General features: G+C 45.0%; 1 protein-coding gene across 2 annotated transcripts in view; it reads right to left on the bottom strand.

The window, feature by feature from the left end:
* Positions 1–1,520: 1,520 nt before the first annotated feature.
* RRN3 (RRN3 homolog, RNA polymerase I transcription factor) overlaps positions 1,521–17,416 on the bottom strand; it is a 29,651-nt gene continuing 13,755 nt past the window's right edge. For both annotated transcript variants that reach the window (XM_021698066.1, XM_044915073.1), the window contains 10 exons: positions 16,607–16,705; positions 14,510–14,602; positions 13,395–13,533; positions 11,389–11,519; positions 10,024–10,154; positions 8,876–9,060; positions 6,818–6,926; positions 5,075–5,227; positions 4,044–4,131; positions 1,521–3,398 (listed from right to left, as the gene is read on the bottom strand). In XM_021698066.1, the coding sequence (XP_021553741.1) occupies positions 3,237–3,398; positions 4,044–4,131; positions 5,075–5,227; positions 6,818–6,926; positions 8,876–9,060; positions 10,024–10,154; positions 11,389–11,519; positions 13,395–13,533; positions 14,510–14,602; positions 16,607–16,705 (1,290 nt within the window). In that variant the 3' untranslated portion in view covers positions 1,521–3,236. The remainder of the gene's footprint in view (positions 3,399–4,043; positions 4,132–5,074; positions 5,228–6,817; positions 6,927–8,875; positions 9,061–10,023; positions 10,155–11,388; positions 11,520–13,394; positions 13,534–14,509; positions 14,603–16,606; positions 16,706–17,416) is intronic.

The following is a 17,416-nucleotide window of genomic DNA, read 5'->3' as shown; positions in this document are numbered from 1 at the left end:
ATCGGGGGCGGGGCCGCACGGCCCTGTGGGAGATGTAGTCCAAACGCGAGGGAGGGGCCCGCGGCCAGCCCCCTCCGCAGGGGGCGCTGGGAAATGTAGTCCCGAAAGCGTGGGCGTCCAGGAAAGGCGGGGAGCTGGGCTGCTGGCGAGAGCCTCAGCTCCTGGTGCCCTCCCTGGCTCGACTAGCGGATCAGCCAGCCTGGCCCGAGTGTGGGCTCTGGGGTCGGGCTGCCTGGAGTCAAGATCACGGCTCTACTTCTTCTCATCCTGACCTTGAGCAGGTAATCGGAGTCGGGGAACCAGCGGCTATGCCGCTCCATAGGACTGTGTTCAATCAACAATAAATGTTGAACTGCGAAAATAGAGTCGAAACTTTGCTAGCCCCACACATTTAGAAATCATCAGTAACACTTGCTGCTTGGTGTCCGGGAGGCACTCACTGATGGGCTAAGAACCCTGGGAGTGACGATCAGCAAGATACCACCCAGTCCCTACTGATCATAGGCTTCTCGCCTAGGGACTCTCTGTTCTGCAATTTGGAAATATTCCTTAAATATACCCAACTCTACAAGACGTCAACCAAAAGGCAACTTCACAAAACTAGTGGGTGAGATGAAGAGCCACCTCACAGAGCAAACACTGTTGGAACGGTGTCTGTCTTCAAAGCTCCCAGGGGGATTCTGGGACCAAGAATTAAGATCCACCATAATAAGCAAGGCCTGGCGAGGGGGGGGCGGGGCAACGCCCTTCCTCTCTCCAGGTGAGACCACTTGGGCACCAAGGAGGCGATCGGTGTGGATGGAATGCACGGTACCCTTGCCTTGGAAAAATTCCTTCCATGCAAGGGCTTCCTGCTTAGCTACTTTCTCACGAAGGCAGCTGGACAGCTACTGCCTTTCCATGCATTTTCCCTGAATCCTCACAACCCTCAAGTCTGGAACAGTTATGCCCACCTTACAGCTCCCAGTGGAGCTCGGACTTGTTCAAGGTCACACAGCTGGCTAGAGAGACGCCAAGTGTGTTATCCATGACACCTGAGAGGTCCCCGGTCCTTTCATACTTGGACAAATTCGCCACTTCTCATTAAGGAAGAGCCAGCCGACCATAGCCGACAAGACAACAGGAGAGACCCTGGAACTCCCACCCCAAACGAAAGCCTGGCTTTTCAATGAGGAAGAGAAAAACCCCTTTTCTAGAATTGCCAAGGGAATTTCCCCAATTTCCCCCCCACCCCCCATAGATGTTCCTTTAAAGCATGTGCATTTTTCAAGGAAGTGTTTGTTTTCCTGGAACCCGTTCAGGCCTGGGGGTGGCTCTTGTGGCTGGGCGTGCTCACGGCGTCCCGGACACGCTGGCCGCCCCTGGAGGTCACTCTCCTCTGCAGCATGTACTTTCTTTCCCAGCACCCGCAGCCGCTCTGGCGGGACTTCTGCCTCTGTAACGGAGTAAGGGCTCAGCTGCAGTTTCTCACAGAGCTTCAGCAGAGATCAGTAAAAACCACAGAAAACACAATATCTGTGTGAGAAGCCTCTTTATTGGGGTACCTCCCATGACTCCTTTACTGGTGTAAGAACCATAGGTCCAGATTAACCATGTCATTGTTTTATTTTCACAATGTTATTTTCCCTCAAACTCCTTTGAAATTAAACATTTATTTATGAAGATACCCTTAACTACATTAAAACTTCTCAACCCACAAAGGCCCACTTACCGTTAACTTCTAGGGACACATTTTCACGTACTCATTTACCCAGGGTACAAAAATCCCACCTTTTTGCCAGCAGTTAAAAGAACAGAGAACCCAAAGGTTCTCAAATGACTTTCCACCAAGTGACCAAAAGAAAATCCGCAATATCCAAAACCTTTTAAACCCATAAAAATTCTATTTTCCAAAAACATATTTACTCTACATTGCCATCAATACAATTATACAAGAGCATACAAAGCCCTAGGAAAGAGAGAGTATTTCATTACAAAATATTTGTGATCAAGAAAATATCGCTTGCTTTTAAATAATACGATAAGTGGCAGAAAAATAAATATGTTTAGAGATGTCTATTTTCATAAGCAACAAAAAAGTACACAAATAAGGAACGAAGCTAAAATATGCATTAGCTACAAAATGAGTCTAGCAGTGTTTGCACACACGTGTTATAAAGTGAGGTTGTTCCAACTCCTCTCTCTCAGTGTTTAGTTATAAAAGTACAAAAAGAGCCTCCCCGGAGGAGGATCTCACCGAGCTGAAATCCACGATACAAACAGCCAGTAGACGGAGGCTGAAGCTGTAACCTTGGTCTGTTGTCGCTAGTGAAACCATTCTACCAACTAACCCAAGCGCCCCTTTCCGAGCCGTTAGCACAAAGAAATTCTCAAGATGACCAACTGATTCTAGTTTAAAAAGAAAAAAAAATCCAAGTAACATTCCCCTACAAACAAGTAGTTCCAGTTCTAACAGCTCCGGGGAGCCTCAGGGTAAAATGCCATGTGCTGTGTTTTATAAAAGCCCAACCCCACTCTCCGTGCATGGGAATTCCATTTACCCCGAACTCCATGTTTCTTTTAAACCCATTTTTAAACTCACAAGTGTATGATTTGTCTGCTTCTATTTCCCTAAATCCTCCAGCTCTTCCCTCCAGGATTTCATTGGTCTCCAAAGTCCCTGGGGGTCTTCCGTACCAGCACCAGCTTCCAGCATCAGGGACCAGCTCTGGCCACTTCCCCACCCTCCTCCTGTCCCCTCTGCACCCCACTGAAATCCCAACACACAGATACAGTTCCAGCTGAGGGGCAACAATGTCTCCAAAGTAAATCATTTTAAAGACACTCGACAGTGTCTACATAGAGCATTTTTTCACTGAAAAGAAATCAGATCAACACAGTCCTGTGACTACGGCTCAGACAAAACCTGTGTGAAAAACGCAATCGGTTAAAACAGGCTGTTGCCAATATTAGAAATTTCACAATGATGTCAGAAAGCTGTAACAGAAATAAAATATACATTAAACAAAGAACCAAGCCTTCAACATTTATCATCAACTCCATTCTAAAATATTGCACATGATATCCAGTCTTTTCCTTTTGTCTGGAGGGGAGCAAAAAAGAAAAAAACCACGTCCGTCCAGACACTAGAGTAGGTCTACCTTGAAAGTAAGATGCCTGAGGCATGTCCTCGCTCTAGTCGAAACAGGGTGAGCCCTGGTACTGACTGAAGGGCACGATGAGGAGGAATACGTGTCTCAATCACAAATCCTTGCAATCAGAGGGGACTGGTCTGGCAGATATAACACAGGAGGGGAGCCCACACTACTCGAGGGACTTCGGAAATGCGTGTCAAAGGAGCTCGGAGTGATCCCAACTTCACCTTTCAAAAAATCATCATCCTCATCTTCCACCACCTCCTGTATAAAGAACAGAGGTTATCAGTAGGATCACCAACGGCAATGTGAAATTTCAAGAGTTCCTCTCAGGAATGTGCCACTTCTAGAAAGAGGAAGGTCAAGAAACATATCTTAATTTTGGAAGCTTCCTCTGATGCACACTTCTTCATGACCAACCACCCACACAACTGCTCGTCACACGTCGTAACTAACAGATTTTAAGCTCAAAGAGGGCAGGCAGCATGACACGCATTCTCGCTCAGCGTCCTCCCCCTTGTGTCTAATACAATGGGCAAGAGTGAATGAACAACCGCCCCCCTCTGACCCGGGCAAAATATAAAGAAAAAAGAGCTTTCCAATGATTACTTATGAAAAACGAGACTTAAGTAAATTTGAGATTGTTACTTGGTGGCAATGATCATGTGGTAAAGATCTTAATTTGTTGAGCTGATTTTTAATAAACCTTCACTTCCCAAAGTCCGCTTACAACAGAGTGTCTACTTTAAACAATAAAAATTCTTTTCATAAGAACATAGTGCGCTTGGATTTTTGTAAAGGCAGAATGAATAAAATGTCATGTTTTGTAGATTTAACATTGCTATGTACTATTTGACTGTGGTCTGTAACCACGCTGGAGGTTCCCAGTGTGCTGAGTCACAAACTTACCTTTTTAATGGGTTTCTTGAACTCCTGAAGCTCTTCTGCACTCATGTCTTCCCATATCTGATAAACAGGATCGATGAATTTCTTTGACCTGTTGACAGAGGTCACATTTCAAAATCAAGTTCAAGGCCACACTTAAGGTCAGACTTGTCTGGCTGGCTCTTTACTCAACAGGATCCATTACCCAAAATAAAAACAATGGCTCAAATAATCATTGTGCCAAAAAATACTGGATGTCAGTACTGTAAATAACATGGCTCCTTGTTTATAAAGCTTCATCTACTCAGATGGCATATTCAGCTACTGTTTCTCATCTTTTTATTTTCAAATGAAATTATTTCTCAAGTCTGTCAGGACCGACAATGAGTTAGAATAAGTTCAAATGAAAACAAAATTGTGTTACTCTGAAATTTCATTTTTTATATTCCTACAGTAATTCTACTAAAGATTAGTCTGGGGAAAAAAGACCAATGTGGTTTCAGTTAACCAAGACTTGGGGGGCCAGATAATCCTAAATCGTGGTGTTGCTAGTTAGAAGCTGCACAGTAAGCCTATGTCCTTATACAAATGCAAAGTTAAAGACCGGCCTGGTGGTTTTTCACCATTACCCGCCCAGATAAACGGCGTGGCTGCTGTTTATCCTCAGCAGCAGCAGGGAACGTGGTCTCTAGAGGAAGGAACAAGTCGCCTGGCAGAAAATTGTGAGCCACGAATAGGCAGCATCCTCCCCATCCGGGAACCTCTATACTGGCAGCCCGTTTCGTGTTGAAAATGACCAGTTTACAGGAAAACAGAAGATAGATGAAAAACCTTTGGTGTCAATCCGGGGTTCTTCCTGAACTACAGGGCTGCACACCCCGCAGCCTCTAACAGGCATTCTCTACCCAAGGCCCATGAAACATTCGACGGGGACCCTGAGCCGCTGACAAACCGATACGAATGCCACTTACGACAAAGAAACCCTCAGCCTGGGGAAAGCAAATACACGTCCCATGTACAGTGCCCCGGCCGGTCGACAGGCTGAGAGTACCCACCTCTTAAGCACACAAGGATCGAAGGGGAAGAAGGTGTCAAGTGGGTTTGTGCAGGTTTGCACCGAGTCCCCGCCAGCCGTGTTTCTAATGACCGGCAGCATCTGGCGATTATTCCTCTCGATGATGGTGTAGCAGAAGACCAGCTGGTATTTGCTGCGGAACAACAAAGACAAGACACAGACGGAAGGCTTTAACCTCGTGCACTAACTCTGCACGGAGGTGCCTGTTCCTGTCACACCCGTGCTGACCGCACAGATGTCACACATAACACGTGCAAGAAAACAATCACATACAACAGGAAGCAATGCTTTTAGGGCACAGCTTATGGGCCTGCTGTTTACACGCTTGCCAAGGAGCAAGAGGGCGCTTAGTGATAGGCACGACTCACTAAAACGGAATGTGTTCGAGGTAGGGCTCTCCTGGTTGGCAAGATACTCTAAGCTAAGTGGCGTCTGCTATCTGTAAGACAATGAGGAGGCTGGTGGAAAGGGGCTTCTCTGACAGGACTGTGGTCGCTGAGGGGAGCTGAGGGCTCTACCGGACACGCCTGTAACGAGGCCCAACTCTGAAAACGTAACAGCTTAAATCCCAACAAACAACTGATTAAAAACCAATTAACAGAACGAGACACAGCAGTTCAAATCAAATGCACCTGTATGGGTCAAGAGGCATCCCCAACCCATTTAGGAAGCAAAAGCCCCAGAATGACACATCAGTTGGACACGGACCTCCGGTCCCAGGTCTTGCTCTCAGCCTCACACGCAAGCCCCGAAGGCCACTGTCCACCGGACCCCAGACCCACGCCTGTCAGACAGTCTGCTGCCACCGGAGGAATATTCTAGGGGCTCCTGCCTCTGCCGCCTCCTGTCTCCCCACACTGTGTGGGGACCTTTCACCCTCCCACCCCCCAACGCTCCTGCTTGTCGTTTATTCCTTTCCTTAATTCTGTTATCATTTTTGAGATCTCAGGAGAGAGAGAACACCTTGAACTACATGCCCAGCAAAGGAAAAATAAGATTACTGAATAAGAGCAGCAATCGGTCTAAGGGACTAAGGCATGAAAGAATTACCTCTGTCTTCTAATAGAACAGACTCCTGTGTGTTGAAGATTTTAAGCTATGATCCTACCCTGAATACCCTGACCAAGGGCTCAAAGTCTCCAACTCACTTTGTACCCGAAGCACACTCATTCGGGGAACGCCAGACGGCCTGCGTTCGCACGCTGGCCCCCGGCCACCGGGCAGCCACTTCTCACGAGTCACGCCGTCTCTCTGGGCCCCCACCATCCCGGTGTGAAACAGGACTTACCACTACCACCCTAGGACCGGGAGGACGCAGCGAATTCTGTGTGACGCGCGTCCACGTGCGCAGGACCTGGGACCCAGCCCCCGCCGGCCGCTGTGCACGCCTCCCGCGGCCAGTCTCTGTTTATCACTCTAAGAAACATCTTTGGTCTGTACCTCCCAGCTTACTGGTTGCCTTACTCATTTCAAAGTGCCGAGGCTTCCGCTGAATTACCATCTTTGAATACAAAGCACTAGCAACTTCCAGTACCATCAAAGCATAAAAACAAAAGCTTCACTGCAGTGCTTCCTGTAAGTAGGGGGTTACTGGTTTTTATGCATTTTATGGTTACTAATTTTACTGAATAATTTCACAGAAATTTAGTGGAATTGTACAATACTGATACTAACACGAACTTATTTTTAAATAATTTCCACCCATAAAGCATAAATAACTTACCTTGTGATTGCGGCAAAAAAGTTAACTACTGAAGGCAGACAAATCTTCAGGGGATTTAGCTGGCTCATCACTATACGTTCAAAATTTAGACTTTGAAGGTATCTCAAACCTTTGATTAAAAAACAAAGCATTTTTTAGAAAATACAAACATGACAGTCTAAATACCTTTCAACAGCCCGGATTTTTTCACAAATCAAAAAAATTTTTCACAAAATTACTTGCAGAAATGCTTTAAATAATTGAGGTCCACGCAGTCACACAATGCAGAGCCCCGCAGAAGGTCACCAGGCTTAACCACACTCACTTCTGACTAAGTTAACTTTTCTAAAGAAAACAGCGTATTCTTTCAAAGACCCGGGAAGTAAGCACACATCCTTAGTGGGCTATGAACTTATATGACAATTTGGAATTCAGATATTTGTAAACTCAGCACATCCTGAGTTTATAGAGAAATCACGAAATCAGTACGAAGTTGAGGCAACACGCGGAGTGTCCACTCCCAAGAGGTAATGACTGTGTATGATCTGGAATTTCTCCTTCCTGACTTCCAGAGACAGATATGTATGCCAATCTGACAAGAGCAAACAAACAGCAAGTCCTGCACGTCTGAAATTATTAGTGAAATTGAGCAAGTTATTCAAGTATGTGATAGTTGTTCATATATCAGTTGTTTTTTTTTTCACAAGGAAACTACGGAGATAGAAGTAAAATTTAGATACCACTCTCCTGAAACAAATAAATAGAATTCTCTCCTATACTAGTAAAAGTAAGACACCACGCTTATTTTAAAAGGCAAGCAAACCAACCTGTGCTTAAGTATATTTTATTTTAGGAGATTCTTTAATGTATTTTTTTTTTAAGTTTTATTTATTTAAGTAATCTCTACACCCAAAGTGGGGCTCAAACTCACGACCCTGGGATCAACAGTCTCACAGTCTTCTGACTGAGCCAGCCAGGAGCCCCATCTTTGAAGTATATTCTGATAAAAATAACTAAAAATGGGATACTGTCATGGCTTACAAGAACAACATCCTCTTTAACCAAGACTTTTGCCATTTATTTATACCAAAAAAAGCAGATACTTCGCTTACGTTGTGCTAAAACCTTGTCCTACTCCTAGTTTATACAACTAGTTTTAACCTTTTGAGAAGTAACAGATTATAAATAAATACATACACTGCAACACATACAAGTTTCAGTTTAGAGTTGTGGTTCTCAACTCTCAAGGCAGCTGTGCCCCCAAGAGGACGTGGGGCAGTGTCTGGGGAGCTTCAGCTGTCACAACAGAGTGCAGGGTTGTGGGGGGCCCAACTGACATTTAGTGGGTAGAGGGTGCTAACCATCCTAGATGCCCAGCACGGCCCCCACAACAACTAGAGAACCAGCCCCAAATGTCAGAGGTTGAGAAAATCTGTAGAGGAAACAGCCTATTAAACCATTTGAATTATTGCAAAGTGCAAATAGTTAAAACCATTTAAATGGACTTAACTGATATTGTTCTTGTCACACTAACTTGATAAACAAGCTTCATCTGGTAGATTTAAATTATATGCAACCTTTAGAAATTAGCAAAACTGAAAACCAGTAGATGAACGCTCAAGTCCCTAGATAAAGCAGCATAACTGTTATGACCCCAAGCTTTAGAATCATATTCATCTAATCCCGCCAATCAATATCCTGCGTGTGCTAAGGGTCCCCCTGTGGGGGTGGGGAATGACACCTGGCTTTCACGGGCCAGCATGAGGACAAGCAGGAAGCGCTGTGCCGGGCCTCGCCTCTGAAGAAGAGCCCCTTCATGGTTCACAATTAGTCTAGATGCCACCCTCTAAAACAGAGGTGCTCCACCTCAAATCCACCCTCTGTTAAAGAGAGGTCTTAGAGGGCTTTAGGGGCCTAAGGGCTGCTTGAAATTATGTGTCAAAGCTTGAGTGTGCATGGGCAGTATTCTGACTCCATAGTTTCCATCAAATTCTCAAAAAAGAAACGCCTGTCCCTTCTAAAGGGTGACTAGTATTCCAGGAAAATCCAGTTCGCATCCATCAATCCCGCATCACTGACCTTCTTTCAGATTTCCACTTAAAAGCTGTTCGTGTCTAAAAACGAAAGTGTAGAACACAGCTTGACAGGCTGAATAAAATGGTCCGTGGAGAGCAACGTCACAAAATGCCTTTGTTCCTGAATCCTGCTTATTAAGGTATATGTGCAGCCAGTTAACCAAAAGATCGAGGCATGACTTTACAGTACTAGGGAAAAGAAAAACCAAGTCAACTTCACTTGCTTCATAAAAAACCAAAAGTGACACAAAAACACACAACTGTCTCTCACTACAGACTAAGAACAGTCAGTCCGTAGGCTTCTTGATCTATTACCCGTGGGCACAGAGAAGCAGCAAACGAAGGAAGGAAAAGGATGGGTGGGCAGGAAGACAGCTTTTCAATTCTAAGGTAGAGTGCATGGACCTTCTAGGAACAGGCAGGCCCCTAAAGCTGCCTGAAGTCCCAAGGGATGGACAAGCATCTCCTTATCGACTCAGAAGGGCTTCTCTGACGGCCTCCCTGCCCTCTCAGAGGAATAGGGCCACAGAAAAGGGCACATTTAGCAACATTTTATGAGGAGGAGACCATCTGATTGACTTCACCCTTCCCTATGGGCTTCTGATAAAGTCCTGTGGCCTACAATTTAGGGCAGAGTGGACAGATGGCTTTTAGTTGTCAGGGAAGGGTTTGTAATAGCAGCCTTGCCCAAAGACATCTTCATGGATCAACATATGCAGGCTCAGGAAGAAGTAGGCCCAGAGTTGGCCTCCTAAACAGATCTTTCTATTACCTTTAAAAGGGTTTTTTCTTCAGCTTTAACAGATACAACTGATTCGGAATGCAAATGAAAAATGACAAACCTATAAAAAGAATCAAAACAGTATACAACACTGTACAATACCCATAAAGACAAATGGGTCTTCACGTTCAAGTGTAACTATGCAAAACAGATGACAAAAGCTTTCCATATGAGCTTTTATATCTAAAGGAGACATTTTATTCTGAGATTGCTTTTTGGAAATGTAAACATCTTGCATAAAATGGGGGAACAGATTTTTTCACTTTAAAGGCAGACAAAAATTAAAGCAGGTATTTCTCTGACTTAAGACTTTTTGCTATAATCTTTTTAAAGCATGACATAAAAAGCACTTGGAAAATTAGGTTACTTACATAAGAGGAATAAATTTAGCTCTTGCCAAAAAGCTTCCAATATAATTTCCAGCAGCTTGCCTGATGATGGCAGGATTATTTGGATCCTGCAATTTTTTCCAGAGATGTTCCAAAAATGCTTCTGCGAATCCCTATAAAAAGAGAAGGTATTGCTTTAATCTTTTTTAATGTTGAAGAAATCTCTGGTTATCGGAATCCTAAGATTGTAACTCAGCAATAGGGGAAAGTGCTAGTATCTCGGTCACACCGCTAGATAAATAACATATGCAGTTCTCATGGTTCTTAATTCTACAACACTCTGAGATAATAGTATTAAAAACAAAAGGTGTTCCCCAGCCTTATTTAAGTTCCCAAATGAGCTGAAATTTAGATTCAACCCTACAGATTTCATAGGTTCAGTGACAGAGCTTTGGAATCCGAGTGATCCCGCCATTTAGCCAGAAATGGAAAGCAGGGACGAGCCACACTCGCGTGGGAACCGTGCGGCAGGCCCGTCACAGTGCCAAGCCCTCTCCCGGTCTCTGACCGCACGTACTGAACTTACCCAGAAACAGAGACACAGATTCAAGGGCAGTGTTCAACTAATTATGCTAATCATACAAAAAAGACTAATGAAAGCTTCTTTTTAACAAAGGCACAACCTCCAACTTCTCCCAAATAACTCTCTTCAAGAGCACTAAAACATACTTCAGGGCAAAGTAAATTTAATCCTTCTTACCCATGCCCAGCACTCTCCTGACTATTCCAAGAAGCTACAAAACAGTGGCAAAGGAACAGTCTTCTGTATTTCCATTTTTGTTTCCGTAACAGAAAGCCACTGCCTAAAGTTTTAAAATTCTGGATTTAGAAGTTGTTCTGGGATCAAGTGAGTTAGGATCAACTGAGAGAATGAAGGACAGAAACAGTTAAATATCCCCTGGGATTTTTAATAGCCAGGACTGGAATGAAAGGGAAGGGCACCGCCTGGCGTACCAAACGCAGAATGGCACTTTCGGAGCACTTGGCCTAGGACGAGCTTTTTTTTTTTTAAAGATTTTATTTATTTATTTGACACAGAGAGAGAGAGAGCACAAGCAAGGGAACAGTAGAGGGAGAGGGAGGAGCAGGCTCCCGCTGAGCACGGAGCCCGATGCGCGGCTCGATCCCAGGACCGTGAGATCATGACCTGAGCCGAAGGCAGACGCTCAACCATCTGAGCCACCCAGGCGCCTCCAGGACGAGCTATCTTATTAGAGGCACCAGAAAAGTGAGCTCAGGAAAAAGAAATACCTCATGTCTCCCTTCCCTACAGCCCCCACCCCCAGTTTTTAAGGGAAAATCATGGGTAAGAATAAAAAGCTAAGACCATGTTGACATGGTACTCACCAATTTAAAACTGCAGAGGTAAAACATGAAAAACTGTACATGGCAGGAGGCGTGGGTGGGCAACAGGAGTTTGTCGAAGATGGTTATGAGATCTCGATATAAATCCTTTGTTTTGTTGTTATCTACCTTGCCTAAAGAGAAAATTTGGCATTTCAGCTTTACACATTGTTTTTAGGCTGCCACTTTCATTTATCAAATTTCTAAAAATAAAATACCATTAAGAAACATCACCCATTAGAAACTGAGAGTTCTAGAGGGGAAGAGGGTGGGCGGACGGGTTAGCCCAGTGATGGGTATTAAGGAGGGCACGTTCTGCATGGAGCACTGGGTGTTATACGCAAACAATGAATCATGGAACACTGCATCAAAAACTAATGATGTAATGTATGGTGATTAACATAACATAATAAAATAAAAAAATAAATATAAATAAAAAATAAAATACAAAAAAGAAATATCACCCATTAAGCTATGATTATAACAAAATGCCATTTTTATTTTGCACAGATTTTCCTTTATAACTATAATAATCCAGCACTGACAATGAAGCAGGCCCTCACCTCACACACTGCTGTGATGCCATGAACAGGAAGCCCTTCTGAAGGGCAATTTTACTAGTTATGTGGCAGAGGCCCCCCTTTTTTTTTTTTTAAAGATTTTATTTATTTGACAGAGAGGGAACACAAGCAGGGGGAGTGGGAGGGAGAAGCAGGCTTCCCGCGGAGCAGGGAGCCCGATGCGGGGCTCGATCCCAGGACCCTGGGATCATGACCTGAGCCGAAGGCAGACGCTTAACAACTGAGCCACCCAGGCGCCCCTGGCAGAAGCCCTTTGATCCACTAATTCTGCTGCTAAGAATTTATCACAAGCACATTTCCAGACATATACATATATACAAGGACGTTCATTACACATTTATAATGGCAAAAGAAAGGAGGGGGGAAGGCGCCTGGGTGGCTCAGTTGGTTAAGCATCTGCCTTTGGCTCAGGTCATGATCCTGGAATCAAGCCTCCCCTGCTCAGGAGGGGAGTCTGCTTTTCCCTCTCCCTCTGCTCCTCCCCCACCCCACCCCCGCCCCCGTGCGCTCTCTCTCTCTTGCTCAGTCTTTCAAATAAATAAAATCTTCAAAAAAAAAAACAAAAAGAGGGGGGAGAAAAAAAAAAGAGACAATTAAATCCACACGCTCAATAGCAACCTAGAAGGACAGTTAATCGTCTGAGAAAATGTTCACAGCAGGTGGAAAAGGGCAGATTATGAATCACTGTGTACATCATGACCCCCAAATCCACTGAAAAACACACTCCTAAATATACACATGCTAACAGAAAAGAAAAACAGTTCAAAATGCTAATGATGGTTCTTTAAATAGTGCAAATGCAGACATTTAAATGGTCTTTTTTCTTTTCCTATAGTTCCCAAATTTTCTCTCATCAACTATATTATTTTTATAACAACAAAAAAATTAACTCAGTCAACTCAGATTCAAGTCCTATTATTCTGAATGGCCAACTATCATACTTAAATCTTTACGATGGCAATAAAGAATCCTGTTTTCATGGCAAAGCCTCCAAACGCAAAGTTCCAGGACAGCAAGAAGCACCCCGACTCGTTCACTACAGCATGACACCCCCAAACTCAATCCCTAACACCAAGCACCCTGTACCAAAGCGCACTACACTCTCAGAGGCCCCGAACAACTTGAGTGCGATCTGATCCCCACCTCAAACTGACCAAACTCCAGACATCGTCCCCGACTACGACGGCCCGTGAAACCATCAGGGGCTTCGAAGACCAGTAGCTGCGCCCGAATCCGGTCCCACCCTTCTCAAGCTCTGTTACACTGGCAAGTCATGGCATCTCTCTAAACCCGCTTCGCCCCATCCTCGGAACAGTGACTTGTCCAGGACCTCTAGGAGGACTATGTCATGTATGAGAAACAACGAGCACACAGCCAGGCACGCTGCCACGTTCAAATGCAGCTACTGTGACGAGTGCAGCTCGTTACCATCTACGTAGCAGACATCCTTGATGTAGGACAGCAGCAAACACAGCAGGATGTCCAGGCGCTCGGCTACAGGATGGACCATGTGATCGAGTCTTTGCGGGTCAGCCTTTGCGTCATATTCAGTGTCTTCATCCTCATCCTTTGAAGATAAAGGGCAAACTGACATTAAAAACTGGAGTCTAATAGGTCAGAGGGAAAATTCTCAGAGCTGATTATTTCCTTTGAATGATAAAACAAAGAGAAGACACAGACCCCCTCCTCTAGGCAGGGACTCCCCACCAGAGGTGTGACCCGGAACCGCCGGTGGCATTCCAAATAAAGCAGATTCCGAGCCCAGCCGGAGAGTCACACGGAAGGCCCTCTTGGAGAAAGGCCACGCGAACACCACAGTTTTCCCCCAGTTCCTGGGACCCACTGTGCTGGGCCCTGCTGGTGCCAGGTCTCTCCCAGGACAGGGCACCCCTGCCCCAGCTGCTGGGAGCACCGGTTCTCCGGAGAACCGCCCTTGCACTCCTTCCTGCCCTCCCCAGCTGAAATGACCAGCTGACAAGGGGTCACAGGAGGCCATCTCCCTGGCTTCAAGCTGGGATCCAGAGCTCCCGGGATCGGGGGTCATCGTTAGGGTCATCACGCTGTAGCTATTTTCCAGCTGAGAGCAAACTCTCGCTTAGTTCCTTCCCCTGCCTTTCCTGCTTCTTCACACCCTTTGTCCCTAGTGACCTAAATCCCCCTCTCAGGCCCTCCTCCTCCAGTGAGCCTGCCCCCGGCAGAGAAATACTGCATTAAGACCTAAGACATGTAAAACAAAGAAATCACACAGGTATCCTTTCCTATTTATCGCTCCTTCACAAACAGTATGTGGTTTACAAAACAAAAAACAAAAAAAACAACAACAGAAAGCACAAACGTAAGAACAAAAATGAAACCTACTTCACCACTCCCACATTCACGAACTCTACTGGACAGTAAGCAACATGACAGCAGCTACTTATTTAAACCTCACTTTCAAGTTTGCTGAACAACTATTTTAAGCTAAAGCCTTGCAGAAGATGAGGGGCCGTTAGCCATCTCCTCCCACCCTGTGGAATTATGAGCTGTCGTTAGTAAGTGCTGACCATATTGAAGAGTCCTTCGGTGGCGTCTGGCCCACTACCAGTCTGAATGGCTGCTTCTTCAGCATCCTCAATATCCTGCCGGGATGCATTCACCTACATTATAACAAGGGGGGAAACAGATTGAAAGCAGTGAAAATACAACTACTTTAGGATGCCTGAGTGGTTCAGTCGTTTGGCTATCTGCCTTCAGCTCAGGTCATGATTCCAGGTCCTAGAATAGGGCTCCCTACTCAGCAAGGAACCTGCTTCTCCCTCTCCCTCTGCCCTTCCCTCACCCTTCCACCCTGCTCCCAATATCCCTCACTCTCATGCTCTCTCTCAAATAAATAAAATCTTAAAAAAAAAAAACAAACAACTATTTTGGGGCACCTGGGTGGTTCAGTCAGTTAAACATCTGATTCTTGGTTCTGGCTCAGGTCATAACCTCAGGGTTGTGAGATCAAGACCCGCACTGGTATCTGCATTCAGCGTGGAGTCTGCTTGAGAGTCTCTCTCCCTCTCTCTCTCTGCACACTGCCCCCCCCCCCAAACTTGCTCCCTCTCTCCCTTAAAAAACAAAAGAAAAATACAACTACTTTATTCGGGGACTGGAAATTCGTCTGATATACATACTTCGAAGGGGTCCACATGAGCACCCTTTCTGGCCCTGTAACTCAATACACAATTACGGGGCAAACCTAACCAACTGGTCTGGGTCACAAAGGAATTTACGAGACTACAAATCACACCCCTTTCACTACATACTTCTATAAAATCATTATGAAATGCAGTGTGCTGGTCTAAATCAGTTTCCACAAACTGAACATTCATTCCAACTCTTAACATGTTGTACAAGAAGCACATCATCCATCAACTGAACAGGAAAATGACAAAATGCAAGTAAACTGGAATTACTGAATATTCATTTTGGTATATAACCCTATCTCGCTTCACACAACATTCAAATCATACATTTTTTACTCTCTCTACATGACCTCCTTTCTACATGTGCTCTCCACCGTTGCACAGTATGAACCACGGAAAGACTTTACAGATGATACGTGCAGCCGGCCAGACAGCCTTCCTCCCAGTGAGCATCGCGCCAGCCTGCCACCTTCCAGCTCATCCCCGGCCTGCCGCACTGCTGCCTCGTCCCCCCCGCCACAGTATCGGGGCTCTCCTCCATCACTCACAGCTCCTCAGGCCACAGACCTCATGTCTCCCCCAACAGCCCCGCTCCATCCCCTCCTATACCCTCACCAACCACGCACTCTCCCCTGAAACACAGCGTCCCCTCCAGGGACACGGCAGCAGACTCCCTCCGAATCACCAAATCCAAGGACACTGGCTCTGTTCATCCTCCTTAAAAACGTCAACAGCAGCTCACACCACTGCCCAAACCCTTCCTTCTTCCAGATCCTCTGCAGGTGTCCGTACTCACCTTCCCCACCCATCACACTTCCTCTCTCCCGACTCATCGGCATCCCGGCACAGGTGTGTCCCAGCCCCTCCCGGCCACTACCACTGCTTGCTGACCATTCTCCATCAGGCGCCCCAGCTGCACCCCAGTCCATCCACAACGGAACTCTTCCTCTTTCAACCTCCTCCTGACTTTTCTCCTTACTGCTAACACACCAACTCCATTCCCCAGGGAGCAACTGCTCTCTTACCCTGTACTTCTCCACTTCCAACCCAGTCCCAAGGACCGGTTCGCCTTTCCTCCCCCATGTCACTAGAACCCACCACTTTCCTTCATTCCCACTGCAGACCTCTTTAAAAAAGGGTATAAAGAATTCAACATCACTTCCTTAGGAATGCCTTTCTGACCCCTTCGCATGACATCAGGTTTTCCAGCACCTAACGACATGTGTTCCATTCACAGCATTTACCATGACTGTACTTTCACATGTGTGTGACCATCTAATGCCTTGTTCCCCAACCAGGAGAGATGGGACCGTCTATAACCAGCAGCACATCCATCAAGTTCAAGAAATGTTCAAAGAAATCAAAGGTGGAAATGTGGATTCTTCTCCATCATTGCTTCTATTGTTTCACATACTATGATTATGTATTTAATAAATGAAAATCAGTGAGAAAAACAGGTTATCAAATACTTACATCCAACTTGAGTAGCTTCTCGATCACAAGCTCCAGAATTTCATGCCTCAAGGTTGGAAAATATACACTAATCCTTAGTAAATTATGAACATAACATTCCTAAAACATAAAAAGACAAAACATTTCAATAGAGGATAAATGTTTCATAATGACATAAGAAAAACACTAATTATACAATCTTTAGTTCCAATTAAACAGAAAAAAGAGACTATCCAGCAGCACAGAAACTATACTGTTCCTCTATCAACACAATGTTCAGTATCATTAATCTAATTACTCCCTGGTGAATTAAATGTTTGGGGGGGTTGGTTTTATTAAGATTTTATTTTTAAGTAATCTCTACACGCAAAGTGGAGCTCGAACTCACAACCCTTAGGATCAAGAGTCACATGTTCTACCAACTGAGCCAATCAGGCACTCCACCCCACCTCCGTAAATTTGTAATCTGTATACTTCCACAGAAAATTTTTAACTAGGTTTGTTGAGATAGAATTCATCCATCTAAAGTGTACGATTCAACAGTATTTAGTATACTCAGAGTTGTGCAACTGTCACCACAACCAGTTTTAGAAATTTTCATCACCTAGAAAGGATAGGGTTATCTTTTAGTAATGTACCTCCCCCCAAGCCCTCAGTAGCCACTGATCTACTTTCTAAGAATTTGCCTATGCTAGACCTGCCATGGAAGCGGATTCTTATACTATGTGGCATTTTAGCATGTTTTCAAGATTCACTCACTTTGTGGCAAGTAAACCACTCTGTTTTATTACCAAATAATACCCACTGTATACACATACCACATTTTGTTGA

Source organism: Neomonachus schauinslandi, chromosome 5 (genome assembly GCF_002201575.2).
Source record: "Neomonachus schauinslandi chromosome 5, ASM220157v2, whole genome shotgun sequence".
Classification (NCBI taxonomy): Eukaryota; Metazoa; Chordata; class Mammalia; order Carnivora; family Phocidae; genus Neomonachus; species Neomonachus schauinslandi.
Note: the sequence above shows the minus strand (reverse complement) of the source record. Positions and strands in the feature narration are given on the sequence as shown.